The following is a 20,507-nucleotide window of genomic DNA, read 5'->3' on the forward strand; positions in this document are numbered from 1 at the left end:
TCCAGGGAAGGAAACTGCCCTACAAAGCAAGCAACCGTTGAGTTTCAGGACCCTCACCCTGTGGGGACTGAAACTCCGGAAATACAAACGGAGGAGCCAACTTTCACTGAAAGCGACCCAGAAGACGAGCCGCTGGTAAGCAACCCAATTGAACTGCTTACGCTCCCCTTAAGACTGTTTATACCCAGTCAGGATAGAGAAGTAAAACTCTCTGCTTTTCTAGACTCAGGGTGCACCCGTTGCCTGGTAAGTCCCATCCTAGTAGGGAAACTGGGAATAAATCTAAGAAAGCTAAGAAACCCAATCACATTTTGCCAACTAAACGGATCAATATTCAGGGGAGAACCTGCCATGTTTAACACTGAGCCCCTACAAATAACTATGGATAATCACAAAGAGACACTAACATTTGTGGTAGTACCCGGCATGGAATGGCCACTAGTATTGGTCTTAGCATGGCTGAAAAAATGGAATCCCAAAATTGACTGGAAGCAAGGGTCGATCAGGTTTCAGCTACAGTGTAACTTTTGCTGACGACCAAAAGGGGGGCCGAGGAGGTGGATTGACCAGGAAGCGGCGATGCCCAGTTGGGGAACACCAAACGGGGATATACCAAAGAAATACAGAGACCTAGCTGAGGTTTTCAGTGAAAAACCATCCAACGAACTCCCCCTCCACCCCGCTATCGACTGCACAATCGAAATCCTTCCAGGAGCAAAGCTCCCAAACCAAAGATATATTGTATGTCTCAGAGAACTGAGGGAGTTAAGAACTTTCATTGACAAAAACCTGAAAAGAGGGCTCATTGAACCAGCACGCCCAAAAATCGCAGCCCCAGTACTTTTCAGAGAAAAGAAAGATGGCTCTATGAGATTATATGTGGATTATAGAAATTTAAATACAGTAAGTGTAGAAAACATGTACCCCTTCCCCTTATGAAGGACATGCTGGCAAACCTTTCCCAAGGAAAAGTCTTTTCAAAGCTAGACCTGAGAGAGGGATATTATCAAATAAGAATAAGGGAAGGGGACGAGTGGAAAATGGCGTTTAACACACCATGTGGCTGCTACCAATTTAATATACTTTCTTTTGGATTACAAGGAGCCGCAGCCGTATTCATGCAGTTAATAAATGAAGTACTCCATGAACATTTATATAAAGGGGTCCTGGTTTACTTGAACGACATTTTAATCTATATTAAAACAAAGAAAGAACATGTAAAATTACTCAGGGCGGTCCTAAACAAACTCCGCACAGCAAAGCTCAATGCCAAGCTCTCTAAGTGTGAATTCCACCAGGAAAAGATTGACTACCTGGGATATCACATTTCACACCAAGGCATAGAAATGGATCCCCAAAAAGTCCAAGCTGTGATTGATTGGGAAACACCCCGCACACGCAAGCAACTACAAAATTTCCTGGGATTTGCTAACTTTTACCGCCAATTTATTACCGCCTTTGCTCAAATCGCCCTTCCCATAACCAACCTCCTAAAAACAAAAGGGGAGGGGAAACCAAAGCCCAAACAGCTGTTGAACTGGACAATGGAATGCCAAGCGGCATTTAAGAAACTCAAGCAGCTTTTTTCGGCTGAACCAGTTTTAAAGCACCCAGACCCAGAGAAACCGTTTATAATACAAGTGGATGGGAGTGATGTGGCTGTTGTGATCCGCCAGCAGCCTACGGATCTGACAGCAGAGTCCGACAGTGAGGTGGCTGGAGAAGAACATGGGCCAGTCCTGGAGTCTGGGGAAGGCCCAGACGAGGGCTCTGCATCAGAGGCAGAGATGGGGCCAGGGCCATCTGGGAGTGATGCATGGACTCTGGAGCCCCCAAAGTCAGACAGCAGAGAGGAAGAACAGGAGGAGCCTGTTCCTAGTGCACCCATGTACAGAGCTGCCAGAAGGCAAGAGCAGCTAAAGCAAAAGAGATGACTCGGGAGTACTGCCAGAGATGATTGACCCCTCCCATAAGGCTTAAAAGAGAAACAAAGGCACTTTCGCCTTTTTGCAGGAAAGCAACGTTGCTAACTCTGTTTTCAGTCGGCATCTCTTCTTTGTTTCTGAACTCTGTGGGGCTTTGCCAAGTAAAGCCTTTGGGAGGGTGTCAAAGAAGATAAAGGTTGGTGATTATCCCACAGGACTTCTTCCGAAGGATTTTTTTGCAACTAATTGGGACTCATCTGGGAATGAACGTAATTCTCAGCTGTTACAATAAAACAGGTTTTTTGGGGACTAATTGTGTATTGTAGTAACTCAGTAAGCCTAGATCACAACAGTGGCAATAGGGGCACAACAGAGAGTGAGCAAAGGTGGGCTATTTGGGAAAATGGACGTTGACTTACCTGAACGTCCTTTTTCGGAACGCTGCATATACACTCCAGCATTGGGTTCAATCCTCTTTTCTGACAGCAACTGAGAGACCTTTTCTTAAATTAACTACCTACTCTGTGCTCTCACCATGCCCCTTTTGCACTCGAATCCCCAGTCTTGAACGAAGACACAACAGGTGAATCACAACAAACTTTATTAATACAAAAAAACCATAGAAAATTCCAACAAACCATAACCAACAAATAACCAAAGGGAGGGAAATGGAGTGTATACGCAGCGTTCCGAAAAAGGACGTTCAGGTAAGTCAACGTCCATTTTCCAGAACGCTGCTACTACACTCCAGCATTGGGACATACCCAAGCCTAAATCACAGGGCCGGGCAAACACCGCTCCCATCAGAAGAACTAGCAACAACAGTTTGCAACACCCGCCTCCCAAAGGATGCCTCTGCAGAAGCGTACGCATCAATGCAATAATGTCTTATGAAAGGTGATAAAGATGTCCAAGTGGCCGCCCTACAGATATCTAGTACCGACGCCTGGGTAGCCCAGGCCGCCGAAGTAGCTGCACTCCTAGTAGAGTGTGGTAGAATTCTCGCCGGAACAGGACGGGCCTGCTTCTCATAAGCAGACGAAATACAGGCCTTGATCCAACAACCAATAGTCACTGAAGACACCTTACGACCCATCGACGCTGGATGGAACGAAACAAAGAGGGCCTCCGTCTTCCGAAACGACGCCGTCCAATGTATGTACCATCTCAGGGCCCTGCGCACGTCAAGAGTATGCCAAAGGACCTCACGGTCATGTCTGGGAGAAGGGCAAAAATCAGGTAGAACCAGTTCTTGTGAACGATGAAACCAAGAATTAACTTTGGGTGTAAACGCAGGATCAAGCCGCAGCACCACAGTATTAGCATGAAAAACGCACAAGTCCTTCCGGACGGACAAAGCTGCAAGCTCAGAAATGTGTCTGGCTGACGTGATCGCAACTAGGAAGGCAACCTTGAACAACAGGAACTTGAGAGAAATGGAGCCAAGGGGCTCGAACGGTGGAACCGTGAGAGCTTGTAAAACCAGAGACAAATCCCAAGAAGGGTAACGATGAACTGTAGGGGGTCTCAGGTTCGAAACTCCATGAAGAAACCCTCTCACCCACGGATGATGAGACAAAGAAGTGTACAGAGGGAAGGACAACACCATGGCCAAAGCAGCCACCTGACATCTGAGGGTAGCAGGGGACAGCCCCTTGTCCAACCCCGACTTGAGGAACCTCAGAACATCCTGAATCGTCGCGGACGTCGGATCCACATGAGCACCTGCACACCATCGGCAAAAGGCCCTCCACGAAGCTTCGTAGATTCTGGTCGTGGATGGTTGACAAGCAGCTTGAATAGTTCCAATCACATCATCCAGCAGACGGCCCTTCTTCAGGACGACGCGCTCAAATGCCAAACGGCCAACTGTAGCCATTGGGGCTCGGGATGGCGGATTGCCCCCTGACACAACACAATCCTGTGAGGAGGGATCACCCACGGCTCCACTAACGAGAATTCCACCAAATCTGCGAACCACGGTCTGCGAAGCCAATGTGGCGCCACCAGCAACATCTCTGCCTTTTCTGAAACCATTTTCCGGATCACTTGCTGAATCAACGTTATGGGAGGAAAAGCGTACAGCAGACCGACCGGCCAGCGACAACTCAGAGCGTTCGTGTCCTCCGCCAGTGGAGTCGGATATCGTGAGATGAACCAGGGAAGCTGGGCGTTGGTGGGACTGGCGAACAGATCGACCACCGGTTGTCCAGAGCGAAGCGTAGCCTCCCGAAACAGTCTGGGGAGAAGTTGCCACTCGGCTTGATCTATCACTTCCCTGCTTAGCCAGTCCGCCCGGACGTTGGCTGTCCCTGAGATGTGGTCTGCCTGAAGGGACCTCAGATGCCGTTCAACCCAATTGAACAGACGGTGCGACTTGAGCATCAAGGTCTGTGACCTCGTCCCCCCTTTTCGGTTTATGTGCGCCTTGGCGGACGTGTTGTCTGTGAGTATGAGCACGTGACAATCTTGTATCAGCGATCGGAAATGTAACAGGGCAAGCCGAACCGCCCGTAGTTCTAGAAAATTGATGCTGTGGGTTCGCTCCTCCGGATTCCATTGCCCCTGGGCTACGTGGACGCCCAAGTGGGCCCCCCACCCGTGAAAACTGGCATCGGTGGTGATCACGACCCGGTCTAGGTCCAGGAAGTAGCAGCCCTTCATGATGGCGGGGGACTTCCACCAAAGCAGCGACAGCCGGACCTGTGGCGGCACGATGACCTTCCTTACAGAGTTGGAGCTGGCTTTCCGCTGGAATGGGAGGAGTAGCCATTGTAGAGGACGGGAATGTCTGCGAGACCACGGCACTATCCGGAAACACGAGACCATCTTCCCCAACAATTGGGACAAGGTCAACAGAGGCACCGACCTCCGGGCCAACACCTGATCCAGGAGCGACTTGATGCTCCTCACCCGTTCCGGCGACAGGGAGACTTGACCCTTCCCAGAGTCAATCACCGATCCGAGGTGTAGAATTGAGGTCGAGGGAACGAGATGGCTCTTGTCCAAGTTGATGGTAAAACCGTGCTCCCGGAAGGCCGAAAGCACGCGTTCTATGTCCCTTCTTGCTTGCATCCTGGAAGGAGATAGTACCAGGACATCGTCCAGATAACAAAGGACTCGTACGGGAACGGCACTGAGGGATGCTGCCACCACCGCCACCAGCTTTGTGAAAGTCCTGGGGGCCGAAGAAAGTCCGAATGGCATTGCACAGTACTGGTAATGCTTGCCCGCATATTCGAATCGTAGAAACTGCCGATGCGAAGGAAGCACTGGAACATGCAGATAAGCCTCTCGCAAGTCCACCGACTGCATCAGATCCCCTTGACGAACTGCTGCAAGGATCGAACGAAGAGAATGCATCTTGAAACGACGGTAACTTACCGCCCGATTTAAGTCTTTGAGGTTGAGGATCCCCCGGACGCCTCCAGAGTTTTTTGGTACTAGAAACAGAATCGAATAGACCCCGGACCCCTGTTGGGCTAACGGGACCGGCTCTATCGCTTTGATCTCGAGCAAATGTGATATCTCGTTTGCCATCAGCGAACGACAGTCCTCCGAGAGAGGAACAGGGCATCGAATGAACCGCCTTGGAGGACGACTCGTGAATTCGATTGTCAGACCCTCCGAAACCGTGCGACGAACCCACTCGTCCGGCGTGGAACGTTCCCATTGGCGGTGAAAGGATTGGAGACGCCCGCCTACGGAACCGAGGGTCGGTGAGTCATTTGCCCCTTCGATATGGTCTGGAACTTGACCCACGGTAGGGATGCTTAGAAGTGGTCTGGGGTCTGCCACGGTCCCTGAATCTCTGTCTGTCAGTGAAATGGTCCGACGCCTCGAACGACTGTCGGTAGGTAGAGGGGCCTCCCTGCCCCGAAAAGGGATGAAAGGGCTGACGCTGTGTATACAGGGTATAACGTCGATCCTGTTTGCGAAAGGAGGTTGGCAGAACCTTCCGCTTGTCTTTGTCCTCCACAAGCACAGGGTCTAACGCTGCCCCAAATAAATTAGAGGCCTTGTACGGGGCCGCCGCCAACTTCCACTTGGTTTTGACATCGGCCTTCCACGGATGAAGCCAAAATAGACACCGTGACGTGATGGAGGCCGCCAGCGCTCGAGATGCAAATTTGACAGAATTTAGCGAGGCATCCGAGTATTCAGTGGCTGCTATGATCTTGTTTATATCGTGATGTAAACGAGTGTCTTCGGGAGGCAGCCTTTCTTGAAGTTGTCGCAGCCAAATCAAAGATGCCCTATTGAAAAACGAAGTGGCTGAGGCCGTTCTGACAGTCCAGGCCCCAGCCTGATGGGATTTCCTGAAGGCCAGTTCGGTGGGTATGTCCTCAGATTTAAGTCCTTCAAGTGGATCAGACGAGACCATAGACTGGGAAGTGAGGCCCGCCACTGGAGCATCCACCGTGGGCAATTCCAATAATGCCTCCAACTCAGGTGCAGAACAAAACAATTTCTTGTCTAGATTACTTGGTGCGGTGGAAGAACCTGGTTGGCCCCAGGGTGCCTGCAACACATCCGTGAACAGTTGAGGGCACGGAATAAAGTCCTTCTCCTGCTTGACTTGCTTGAACAGGGCATCATGTGGACCAGCCTCAGGCATAGTAGTCGGGGGCTGAGCCCCGACGGACCCCAAATTAGTTGTCAAACGAGCCTTGTGGAGGAGAGACTTGAATAATGCGGGACGAAACAAGCCCGTGAAGGCCGGAGAATCAGGAGGAAGACCTTCGTCTTCCGAAAACTCGAGGTCTTCGGGGGCATCCTCCTCCTGGATAGAATCGTCAGACGAATCAGACTCTTGACGAGAAGGAGAACGGGTCCTGCGAGACCCCGAGACCGCCAGTGTGCCCGAAGAAGTCCCTGGGGAGGACTACTGTGCCGCTGTCTGAGCCCCTGCCGCCATAATCGATGCCAGAGCCGTGGAAAGCATCGACTGAAAATCATACTGAGAAGTAGGGACAGGCTGGTCCACCACTCGGAGACCCGCTGCTGTGAGTGTGAAGGTGGCAGACGGTTGGCGACGAGGAGGCGGAAGAGATTCCAGACCCGCTGATGAGACATCCGGCATTGATTGGGATACACCCCTCTGCCACGCCAAAGGTATGGGCTGGGCTCCCCCCATTTCCGAGCAGACAGGCGTAGATCCGGACTGTTGAGCAGGTTCTGCGACTCAGGGAGCAGACGAGGCTGTGGCTAGTTTGGCTTTCTCACATTGCCTTTCCAAGGCCTTATGACGCCTGAGTGCGTCCTTGTCAGCTGAAGAGGAGGACTTAGAAGGCCTAGACTTGTGACCGCCAGATGCAGGACGTTTACCTGACTGTTTCTTGCGGGATTTGGTAGTTCTATTGAAAAGGTTTTCAAATACAAATTTTTCCCCCTTTTTCCCCCCCTCCCCCCCCTCCCTAACCCCCCCTCCCCACCCTTCCCCCCCTGTGACTTCTTCGTAACAAAAAAAAAACCCTAATACATAACAGATTACTTACTCCCTCCTCAAAATACTGACCTTTACTTACTAAAAGTATTATAAATCCCCCTTTATCCATACATTTCAGAAAAGAAGAAGAGAAAAAAAAACAAAACAAAAAAAAACAAACACATTATACTATAACTATTATAAAATAACTCTAATTTAGCATAATAGTGTTTTATATCTATGCATTATTGCAACAATTCAAAACCACCTTCCACTTTAAAACTATACAATAAGTCCTACTTTAATAACATTTCAAAGCGGGCTCCCCATAAAATCTAATTTAACATTTATTCCACTCTATCCATTTCCTCCACTCCCCTAAATGTATCACTTAAAAATCCCTTTTCTTAAACTAATCAGTCTGTAGCTAGCTTATTCACCCACTATCTTACAAATTTACCATACACAACAATTCTTGATATCTTTAATTCACTGCCCACACTACTTAAAAATATATATATATATATATTCCATTATATCTAAATAAAAAAAAGAAAAGACAATAACTTTAAATTTATAATCCATATAATATCTTCTTGAAGTCTTTCCACTGGATTGTTAAAACCAACATCCATAATAGGGTGACATAGCTTGCGGATGCAACAGTTTATTCAAGATCTCCAATCATATCTGCCCCCATCAGTAGTAAACATCTTCTTATATATATAAAAGTAAAAACAACCACCCGAGTGACATTATAATTGTATTCCATATAATAATAATTGTGGGTTTCATCAGGATTATTAATTTCCATCATCGTATTGGGTAACAACCCGATCTTCTGCATGTCCCAATGTGATTCTCTTGCCTTATAATTCAAGATAATTATAATATATTTATCAACACAAAAAGAAGTTTCAAAATAGATAATTCAAAACCATCAATTTGAGGCTCTTTCCATGTCCCAAAATTACGGCAATGCAGAGATCTGCCACTATCCTCAGGATGATATTGACCAATATGTCGCCTCCTCTATGTTTTCACATAATCATTCATATTTTAAAATCACTGGCTTCACTGTTGCTTGGGTTAGAAATTTCTATTTTTGTACAACCTATTTCTTTTTTTGTTTTCTTTTTGTGGGTTTGACCTCCATCCTAATTTTTTGTGTCTCGCATTTCTTTTTTATCCCTTGTATATCCTCTAATTGGTTTCCATGCTTGTCCTTGCCTTGATAAGTCATCTCATTAAAATCAGATGGCACTTCTCTCAAATTTGTAGATAATCCAGCTGGGGTATCCGATAAATCCAAAGGCAATTTATCTGGTACAGTCTCTGTCTTTAGTTCCAGCTCCTTCTGCTTATCCTGTATTATATCTGAAGACGTTAAATTCATTTTCAACCTATTTTGATAAAATTCTTCCGCCCTTTCAACAGTATTTAACTGGTATCTTTCTCCTTGATATCTCAATATAATACCAACTGGGACGTCCCACCGGAATTGAATATTTCTCCTTTTTAACTCAGACACCAGAAAGCCAAATTTCTTCCTTTCCATTAATATCTTAGGTGGGAGTTCCTTGTAAATCCAAATCTTTCTTCCATACAATTGCAAATTAGAATTGAAGGAATTTTGCACAATTTTATTCCTAATTTCTTTATCTGAAAAATAGATTACCACATCTCTAGGCAATTGCCTTTGCTTGGCAGTCCAAGAGTTTATTCGATAAGCTCTGTCAATCCTACAAAACACTTCCTCAGGTTGAATCTTTAAAATCCCAGCTAGAAATTCAGAAGATATTTTCCTTAAGTCATCTCTGTTATTTTCCTGCAAACCTCTAAGTCTTATTGCATATTCTGTGAAATTATATTGTATCTTTAGAACCTCTTTTTGAATCCTCTGTTCCAGATATTCTACATTACCAGACTTTTGGTCAGCATCCATTTTAAATTTTTCTTCTGAACTATAATATTTAACAAATCATTTTCAATTTTTTGAATTCTATTGTCCAATTTATCTTGAATTTCATCCATTTTTGACTCTAGTAAATTAGTATTTGTATCCAACCGAATCATGAATTCTGGCAATTTTAAAATTTTTTGCTGCAAAAAGTCAAACTTGGATTTCACCAATTCCTTAGTTTCCTGCTTAAATTTTTCAAGTTGCTGATTCACAATCTCATCCCTTCTTTCAATCTCCTCTAAGAGAAATTCTATTATATTAAAATCAGGTTTCTGGGACTGAAGAGTTAAAACATATTGCTTTAAATTCTTGGTGGGGGAATCCCCCCCACCTATTTGTTTGTCTGACTTCACAAGCCTCAGTGCCATGTTTCCGCCTAAGCAGGCTTTGTTAGAAGAAGAAAAAAAAAAAAACAAGACAAAAGACTTCCAGCCAGCAACACTCAAGCCTCCAGGGAAAAAAGAGAAAAACAAAAACAGGAGCGGAGTTTTGTCTACAAATGTAGCCAGTGGTATTTATTCCGCTACATTGTAATAATAAAAAACGGAAGAACTTTCCCTCTCAAACTCTTCTCCAGCCGCGGCAGACGCCATTTTAAAAAGAAACTTTTTTCCTCTTTCTCTTCCTCTATTCTCTTAAGTAATTTTTAAAAGATAAGTAAAATACTTATTTGGTAGCGGGATTTGGTAGTTCTGACAGGGCTGGTTTCTTGATCGCTATCAGATGAGAATGAACAATCCGCCATGTTGAATGTTTTTACGCCAATGAGGCGGGTTTTTTTTCCCCCCCAAAAAATTTTTTATTTATTTATTTATTTATATATGGTCACAACTTGCACCGTAAACGGATTAAATCAGACTCAATTACAAAACCTTGCAATCTGAGTTGATGCAGGCCCTGCGCTCCACCCCGATGATCAGGTAGGTATCACGCACAAATTGTTATGCCATTACATTAGCCCGGGCCACCATGAAGTGAAGGGGGGCAAGAGCCTTGAATACCCCCCCTTTTTTTCTTTGGAAACTCTGCCCTGTCTGGCCCCTAGGCCCAAGACAGGAAGACCACGAGTCCAGATTACTGCTCTTTAAACTGGCGGTGGGTGAGAAAATGGCAGCCACACGAAGTTCAAAATGGCAGCTGCGCTGACTCAGGTAATAATGGCGCCCTGCCCATGCAGTCTCCGGGCTGCCTTCAAGCTTCCCTTGGCGCCTCTACCACGGACACCACGCAGGGAGCGATCCACGGCCCCCTTATATGTAACAGGAGGGTGGCGAGCACCAACAGCCACGCCGCGCCCCCCCCCCACAGGGTTACTTGTAAACCGGCTGCCTGGCGTCAATCCAGCCGATCTGCACAGCGCCGCCCGCAGAAGCCTGACGGGATGGTCGCTGGTCGCGGTGGCAGCAAGCCTCACTCCCGTCGATCCTGAGCTGGGCCGCCGCCCTGCGCTCGTCGGAGGCGATAACGGCAGTCGGGAGTCGAGCCTCCCAGCCCCGAACCTGCCGCTCATAAATACTCTGCCGGATCCGCCCCGCAGGGACAGAAACCGGAGGTTGAAAGCACGCTGGTGCGAGAAGTCGGCACGACCCAGATCCCTGGGCACAAAACCGACAGCCAGCTGATAGATGAGGCAGCGAAACAGTCAAAACAAATAAATCAGTAGAAAATCTACTCCCCCGGGAAAAAAAGGAAAGGGACTAATCAAAAATAAACCAAGGCCTAACGCAACTCCTGGAGCACAGAGAAAACCCTCTCAGTCTGTCAGCAACTGAGAGAAAAACTGGGGATTTGAGTGCAAAAGGGGCGTGGTGAGAGTACAGAGTAGGTAGTTAATTTAAGAAAAGGTCTCTCAGTTGCTGTCAGAAAAGAGGATTGAACCCAATGCTGGAGTGTAGTAGCAGCGTTCTGGAAAAGAAAGCTTATGCAGTTTGCTGGGCACTTCTTACGTGGAGACATTTTTTAGAAGGAAGTAAAATCCTTTTAGTATTTTAAATTTTGCTTAAATGCATTTTTTAGAAGGAAGTCTGGACTGATCACAAAAATTTGGAAGTTTTAAAAACCCCAAGGAAATTCTCCCGAAGACAAGTCAGGTGGGCTCAATATTTCATTTGGTTTGACTTTACCCTTAAATATTTCCCTGGGAGTGGGGAACTTCTTAGCAGATGCCCTATCAAGAAAGCCACAATACAACAGCGCAAAACCCGAAGTAATCAGACCGATCCTTCAAGGTAGCCAATTAGCGGCTAAGGTAATCACTAGATTACAAGACAAACAAGAAGGGATCACTGATAATGCAATCACCCAAGCATTTAAGCAAGCCTTAAGCACTGACAAATGGTTCCTAAACCACAAAAACATTTGTCTCATCAAAGATGACTTAGCATGGGTGGGAAGGAAATTATATGTGCCGGCCAGTCAAAGATTGAACCTTATGAAACGCTGCCATGACTCTAAATTGGCTGCCCACTTTGGATTTCTTAAAACATTGCACCTCATCAAAAGGCAATTCTGGTGGCCATCACTGAAAAGGGACATCGAAAACTATGTGGCTAGCTGCCCCATTTGCACTGCAGCAAAGAGACGGCAAGGAAAAACCCTGGGACTTTTACAAATGGTAGCTGAACCTTCAGCACCCTGGAGAGAGATCTCTATGGACTTTATCATAGAATTGCGGGAAAGCGCAGGGAACACTGTTATTTAGGTCATTACAGACCTATTTTCTAAACAAGCTCATTTTATTCCTTGCCAAAAGATCCCAACAGCCAAAAGCTTAGCAAAACTGTTCCCGATACACATTTATTGCTTACATGGAGCTCTACAAAGAATTATTTCTGACAGGGGGGTCCTGTCACCCTCAAAATTTTGGAGGGCATTCCTAACACTACTTGGCACTGCCCAAGGCTTAAGCTCCTCCCATCATCCGATGACCAATGGAGGCTGTGAGAGAACTAACAGGGTGCTAGAACAATATTTAAGATGTTTTATTAATTATCAACAAGACAACTGGACTGAACTATTACCTTTAGCAGAGGTGGCGTTCAATAACTCAGTACACTCTAGCACATGCTACAGGCCAAGATTTCACTCCGAAGCCAGAACTACCAACAAAAACACCCTGAAGGAATGGATGGACACCCTACAAAACACATGGCCTGTAGTCAAATTAGCACTAAAAGACGCTAGAGAAACATTTAAACACCAAGCAGACAAGAAAAGAACACAAGCAAAACCTTTTCAAGTAGGAGAGTATACTTATCCACAACATTCTTGCAAACACTACAACCCTCAAAGAAACTAGATCCAAAGTTTGTGGGACCATTCCCAATCACCAAAATCATCAACCCAGTAACAGTAGAATTATCACTCCTCAAAACACTTTTAAAGACAGAAGTCACATCCTCACTTAGACTCAAAGCCCTGCACCACCCACACCCATAATGGTTGAAGGTAAGCAACATTTTCAAATCAAAGACATCTTGATTCTAGGCTCCATTGAGGAAAAACCCAATACCTGGTAGCATGGAAACACTCCCTTCACAAAATGAGTGGGTGAAGAAAAAACGTATCATTGCTCCTACACTCTTCAAGAAATTCCATATCCAATACCCTCACAAATCTTGCTAAAATACTATGATCTCTTTTTCTTTATCTTTTACAGGTGGATTTCTCTTTTTTCTAAGGAAGGCGGCATGTCAGATTCTAAAGTGATACTGTCATTCAAATGGAGGGAGGGGAGAGCATGGGGACAAGCTGTATTTTATAACCTTTATCCTGGTGCCTAAGCACCCTGGAGTATTCTCATCTTTTGTGGAATGTAATAAGGGAGGGCTGCGTGGATTGTTTCAGTTTGCTGAAAGCGGAAGACGACCCTGGGAACAGCTCCTTATCTGTTTCTCAGAATGACCGTTATAATAACATCTTCACACCTGTCGATTGGCTGAATCCACATCAGACTGGAGAGAGGGGTTCTAAAGTCCCATTTCTAACTGTATAGCTTGGGGGGGGGGAATTTAGAGTCTGCTTTGCCTCTGTCCTGCTATCACTTCTCAATAAAAGGTTCCTTTTGAAATACCATACTTTACTTTCTTGGGAAAGGAGGAAAGGCAGGGCCTCACACACTCTTTTCTTGACACCCAAATACGCACTGATCTCTTTTAAGATGTATAATCCTAAAATCTTCTCTCAATTCATTAACCGCATGTGAGAAAAATAAGAATTATTCCTGTAAAAGCATAACCTGAGTTACGCCATTTTAAAATCATGTTAAGGCTTTGTTTTACCTTGTATAACCTGATTATATAATTTAGATGACATTTAAGAACATGAGAAAGGAAGTGTGTAATTCCTGTGTTTTTGAGAAAATGTTTATCTTGCAGGAAATATGCTCTTGGGTTAACTTGCCCTCATTAATTAAAGGAAGTACGCAATTGATGTTTTTGAGGGGTATTTCTGTTGGGAATTGGGGAATTTCCAGGGTGGATTATGTACTGCGTATGTTATATAAGATGTTATGTAAGATCTGAAACTGATTCCCAAGGTACTTTATTGACATGTATTCTGATGTTCCTGAAGACTATAAAAACTCGTGTAAATTGTTTTATTTCCGTCTTTCTCTACTCCAGAGAGAAAGGCCCTTTGCAAAGTAAATAAACTCTGTTCCAGGATTATTTTAGTCTCTGTCTCTTTAAAATGGTAATGGGGTTTACCTGTCGATCACACCGCATTTGTTTACATTCAACTCTTATTTAGATGTCAATATAGATATCATCTTCGACAGATTTCTAAATACTGATACTATGTTCCCCACATTCATTATTGTTGCTACTCATCCCTAATGCTATACCTGTTTTGAGAGAAGGCCAAAAGATGCTCAAATATGGAGAGGGTTTTCATTTGGTAGTGACCATCTTGAAATGTAAACACTGGTGTTAAAATTCACTGTAATTTTTTTTTTTACTTTGGCAGTTTTCAAACAATTCTTATGCTTATGAGAATAGTCCATAGTAAACTAGAATGTTCTTGATAGGGCAGCAAGGCTGCCCAAAATAAGACCAAGCCTACAGGTGAGTAATAGTTGTTCAAAAGCCTATTAAAACATTTATTTGGAAAGAATAATTAACAGCAAATTAATACAGTAAGTTTCTAATTATTCGTACCACAGAAGTGGGTCTGAAAGGGAGGCTCAGGTGGTGCTTTGTCCAGACAAAAGTTGTGATGCACTAAAGCTGTAGCAGCCATAATCTACTCAAAGAAAAACAGTAAAAGAATGAGAAACATTAATGAAATCATATTCCCATTCATCTTTTAACAATTTAAATTAAGCATAGATTTAGTAATCTATTCAATAAATCTAACCATACATCATTATTCAGAGTTGACAACATATTGGTTTTATTTGGAACAACCTGTCAAGAAACACTTTTCTTTATGTGCTATGTAAATACAACTTCTCCATGCAACTCATACTAATTTAAAATTAGTTCATCACTTTCTTATTTTTCACATTTTGGGCAATTACAAAACTCTTCCTTCAAATAGCAACAATTAAAATGAGAATATATTTTACCAACTCATTTCAATTACACATTTTTTGAAGAGACAGAAAATAATTTTATTAAAAAGTTAAACTTGTCTTGAGCAAGGGAAGTAAAAGAAAAAGCAAACTTTTTAAAAAGTTTCTTATTAATGATATTGAGCAAATTTTGACAATTCAATAATAAGTACAGCAACCAAACAAGACAGGTGCAGACTTCAACCAATAGTTAGGATTGCAGAAAAAACAATTGCAACCAGCCTGCATTTCATTAAGGATCTGTATACTGCACAAGCCAGAAAGAGGGCTGAGAAAATATTTACAGACCCCTCACAATCTGGACATAAACTATTTCAACTCCTCCCCTCAGGACACTGCTATAGAACATTGCATGCCAAAACAACTAAACACAGTTTTTTTTCCCTTGTACCATCACTCTGCTGAACACCTAATTCTCACAGCACTGTGTTATGTCTAAGGATATTTACTCATGTAGTAGGGCTGTATTATTATTATCCTTCTTATCTTTCCTATTACCTTCTACTATTGGTATCTTATAATTATATTACTTTGTATACCGAAAGTTTATGCACCGGAGACAAATTCCTTGTGTGTCCAATCACATTTGGCCAATAAAGAATATTCTATTCTAAGTGGAAAGGTTCTTTCCATGCTGACAATTAGAAATTAGTTACTATCAATATGCAACAAAATCTGTATTCTTTTTAGGAAACAATACTTTTCTTTTTTGCTCATTTGTTTTCTAATTTTCTACATAACTGAAATATGTTGCTCTGTGAGTAGATTGTATATATTTTCTCCAAATAGATATTCAAAACCTACAAAAAGTTACTGATCATTATAAGAAGACAGTTAAGAACAAACACTTTTGTGTTCAAAAAAGGATGAGACTACATCAAAAATGTGCTTCAAACCGGAAGGTTATAAAAACAAATTTACATAGCTATGTAACATGTATTTTGTCAAATAACCACATTTTGTTTTTTCTCAACCCACAATATTCATAGCTTACCTCATTATGATGGGTTTTCATGTTCTGAATTGTTTTCATGGCCAGGGACATGATCACAAGAGGTGGTGGAGGAAGATCCTTCACCACATTAATTAAATCAGGTTTTAGTGCCATTAATTCCACTTTACACCAACTGACAGGCTGACTCAATAGCTCTGAAGTAACACAGAAGCCTTCTTTAGACATAAACAAAAACATACTAATATTTAAATATGGTTAATATAATTATTTTACTAAATAAACGTTTGCAGCAATAGTAATAGCAATAGCACTTATACACCGCTTCATAGTGCTTTACAGCCCTCTCTAAGTGGTTTACAGTCAGCATATTGCCCCAACAATTTGGGTCCTCATTTTACTGACCTTGGAAAGATGGAAGACTGAGTCGACCTTGAAACAGTCAGGATCGAACTCCTTGCTGTGGGCCGTCAGCCTGCAATACTGCATTTTGTTTCAACAGGCCGGGCTGGCTTAGAAAATGAATTTTAATTGGGTGTTTGTGGTTTTTAACATAAGGGCCAAATTCTAATATATTTTAAATTGTTTTTAAATTTTATGGGTATATGTTTAACATGGCTGTTAAATCAATCAATCAATCAATAATAAATTCTAACCACACTGCGCCACAATGGCTCTCTTGCAGTTTAATAATATGTTAGTAGAACTGGGGTCTGAATTCTTCAAATATAACCCATATATTTATATTAATCCATTATATGCATCTAAATTATATAACAGGTATCCATAAATAAAATAAATTTATATTTATAAAATAGTATGTCATAAAATGATTAAAAGTATGAGCCGTACAAAATCTGACTGTTGCTAGGTGGATAGCTTAATTGATCAAAAAAATGTACAAAGCAATCTTAGGTTTAGCAGATTTTCCTTTTACATGTATCTGACTGAACTTTGTCCTGAATGCCACATTTCATTTGTGTAGAGAGATATAATATATAAAGGTTCATACGTGGATTTTTTATTTCCAGCCAACTTGGTCCTTTAATCTTCCTGCTAATTAACAGGAGCTCTAGACTTGAGGTGTTTGTTCCAAATACATGAGAAAATGTCTCTCCTTTCAGACCTTGTGGTAGTCGACAATATTCAGCCTGAGAATTGAAATATTAAACTATTTTACTATTAAATTGAAACAGAACTTTGCGAATTTTATAACTGACCATTTTCTACAGTTTGTACAAAAGAGGCAAATAATAAAATTCACTATACCAAGACAAAAAACCTTTAAATCAGAAACCCGTACTGAAATGCTCATGAGAAATGTAAAATATTAAAAATTAATGTTCCTAGGAATAATAATGTGCAGTTTATGCAGCTTCCGTAACTTGTAATCAATGCATGTTGTGCTGTAAAAAATATTCAAGTATTGTGTAGATACAAAATAGATAGATGAATTTGGAGGGTTGTCAGCAGAGTGACAATTAATGGCTTATTTATGGCTAGTATGTTTCTAAATCCAATGAACGCTGAAATATCGTTGAAGAAACTGCAGTGTAATGCAATGAATCAAGTGATAGGGTTACTTCAAATACATGAGTATCCCACATCCAAATCTTAACAATCTCCATTGATATCCTGCAATATTTGTGTTAATTTTTGTAATTATCTGGAACACAAATGCATAAATAAATTTCTATGATACATAAGCAATTATTTCATATTGGGCATGAATCCCCTTTAGTTCATGTTACTAATTCATAAAAGATTATAGCAATTTTTGCCAAGACAGAAAAAAAGGGTGCTTGCACTATACCAACGATTCTAAAATAATTCAGAAACATACAGTAGATGGAGGTACATACGTCTGTGCAAGTGATGGTATTAAATGTCCTATCACTCTAAGACATCGAAATAGCTTTCTGATTCCTAAGATTAATCTTCTGACAAATTCGGTTACTTGCAGTAGCACTTTTGAAGTTATAATAATTAGTCAGCAAACATATGAACTAAGCAATATTTGCATCTTTTTATAACTTTAAATTTTAACCTGTTAGATTTTAATATATAGAATATTTCAATCAAAAAATGACTGCATTTTTAAAAAATTACATGTGTACACACATGTAGTAATGCACTTGATGTTTCTTCAGCCATGGTTCTTCCATATACCATTTTATACTGCAATTTACTTACCGAGTACCTAACTTCTAAATAGTCAGATTTTGCAGGAACATCTGGTATCTCAAAAGCATAATTCTTTTCCACTTTCTATGAAAAATATATTTTTTAAAAAAATAAAAAGATATACATCATATATCATATCATATATACCAGGCATTGATATATTCTGAATAGCATATTTCTTTTGTCTAAAACATTTATTCTGTTTTTAGTTTTAAAATCTGTAATGTGAAATCCATACAGGTCTCCCTCTTTAAACATAACCTGAAGATTGCATAATTGTTTAACTCATATATACATGCGCTTCAACTGTCACCACCTGCCTATCTTCTCAGGAAGGCTTCTGACAATGTCTGGAACCATCATGCAGCATCACAAAGGGCCAGCAGTTATCTCAGCTGGATGTGCTTTGTCAGTAGCAAGAGAAAGGAAACAGTGAAGGTCAGCTGGGGACAATGTAGGAATGGCAGCGATAGGCTGTGGCAATGGAGTGAAAGTTGGCCAAAGGACAGACATGGCAAGGAGACAGGCAGGTGAGGGAAACTGAAGCAGAGGCAAGCATGGCAGGGCAGAAGAACCATGAGGTTCTCATCTAATGAACCTAATGCCTGCAACTAGGTCTACCAGAACTGCCCTCACTAAATGGTATGGTCATGTGATATTTCACTTAATGACTACTTTGCTTAGCAATGGAAATTCTGGTCCCAATTATGAACATTAAGCTAGGACTACCTATAATAGACCAAACTTAGAATAGGATTTATATACCAAAACAGATGTAGAAACTGGGAATGGGAGAAAAAGATCACTCATTTATTTCCAAATCCTTAAGTTATGATTTATGAAGTTGAAAATATAACATCTAAATTGGTCCATTATATCTAACATTTCACTATTTTCTACTAAAAGACACAATGGTGATTTTTCCTGTAGTTCTTTATTCTTATACCTAACAGTATGAAATCATCAATTTATGTTCTACTTAGGTATACTTTTAAAGCAACAATATTTAATATGCCTGGTAGTTGGTTTTTTTAATCCTATATTTCATAGAGTTCCAATATAATAAAGAAGAATTCAACAAGCAATGAAACTAGATTCCTAGTACTTAGGCATCTTTCAACTTTCACGAAAAGGCATACAGTATTTACTAAAAGAAAAATATCTAAATAAGAACTAGAGCAATATATGTACATCAGAAACTACAGTATATTCAGTTTCTCAGGTATGGGCTTCATTTTTCTTTTTATATTATATTCTTTTACTTAGAAAGAGTAGAGAGGGAATGAGATGTGCCCCAGATATTCTTGTCAATTTAAAAAAGATGTGCTATAGTTCATAAACAAGGAAGATCCATTTCAATATCTCATGATAAACAGCCTCACATCTCTCAAATTTCTGCTTCAGTAAAATAATAATCTATTAATTCTTGTTCCTTTAAATGAATATTCCTCCCCATGAAGAATGAAAAAAGAATCAGATTTCCATGCTTAGGAGCATATGATTGGGAAGTGACAGATTGTTTAACAAACCTTGGATTTGAATTTCATAATCTTATATTTCTCTGCAATCTGGTCATTAAATTCTTGATAGATGTCCATCATAGCCACAGGAATCGCTGTTTCTTTTTCAGAAATTAACTCAATTCGCTTTAAGAAGAATTTTTACAATCATTGCAATACCAATATATGTTTCAAGATTACAGAAAATCAAATATTTCTCTAAAATATAAATAGGTAGTTTTCTTCAAGTAGCCTCCCAGAAAACTGTTTTCTGGATTCAGTAAATCAGAATTATCATTGGAGACTCAGACCATAGCTATTATTGTTTTAACACTTCTACTTTGCTATTTAACCCAATATGAATTATTTGGGTTGGTTGTTGTATAACATAGACTTACTTAGAGACAAAAGAGCAGTTTAGCACTCAGCTGTAACAAAGCCAGAAAAGGCAATGAAGGAAAAGAAAGAAAAATTTCAGATGGGATAGAAAAATAAGAGGTTTACCCAAAGCATCCAGGCTAGGGTTGTAGGTTGTGAAAGCAGTGAGACTGTACTAAATAGCCTATGTACTATTTCAAACTACTTAAAATAAATATAAGAGCAGCAATTTAGATTGGAATCGTAGTACTCACAATTGCTTTTTGGTTTTTATGTATTATGGTCTCATGTTATATATGTAGACTTACCTACTGATTATATTAATCTATAGTTTCACGTTCACATTTAATTCTAATTAGGCGGGTCAAATTTTTCAACTTTTAATTTCCAAACATTATGGGTGCTCAAAAGTTGTGACATGCCTTGGGGATTGTAAAGATATTTTGGTTACTTTAATATAATTTAGATGTGCTTGGTAAATAACTACATAAATATCATAACTTTTTAACATTTTTCTTTCATTTCATAGATGCAGCTGTCTTTCTCTTTTTGTTAAACATTATTTTGTCTGACAGTGTTAAATATTGCTAGCCTCATTTCCTGTGA

At 41.3% G+C, this 20,507-nt stretch overlaps 1 protein-coding gene across 8 annotated transcripts in view; it reads right to left on the reverse strand.

Moving 5' to 3' along the window:
* Positions 1-20,507, reverse strand: part of POLA1 (DNA polymerase alpha 1, catalytic subunit) — a 559,576-nt gene that overhangs the window by 483,885 nt on the left and 55,184 nt on the right. For 4 of the 8 annotated variants that reach the window (XM_034433156.3, XM_060694058.2, XM_087871336.1 and 1 more), the window contains exons 12-16: positions 19,554-19,670; positions 18,034-18,108; positions 16,853-16,991; positions 15,883-16,037; positions 14,473-14,557 (exon numbers count right to left, since the gene is read on the reverse strand). In XM_034433156.3, coding sequence (XP_034289047.2) covers positions 14,473-14,557; positions 15,883-16,037; positions 16,853-16,991; positions 18,034-18,108; positions 19,554-19,670 — 571 coding nt within the window. Of the gene's footprint in view, positions 1-14,472; positions 14,558-15,882; positions 16,059-16,852; positions 16,992-18,033; positions 18,109-19,553; positions 19,671-20,507 lie in introns of all 8 variants that reach the window. The other 4 variants (XM_087871335.1, XM_087871332.1, XM_087871334.1 and 1 more) reach the window with 1 other exon arrangement.

This window comes from Pantherophis guttatus, chromosome 5, assembly GCF_059756535.1.
Source record: "Pantherophis guttatus breed Tessera chromosome 5, ASM5975653v1, whole genome shotgun sequence".
Classification (NCBI taxonomy): domain Eukaryota; kingdom Metazoa; phylum Chordata; class Lepidosauria; order Squamata; family Colubridae; genus Pantherophis; species Pantherophis guttatus.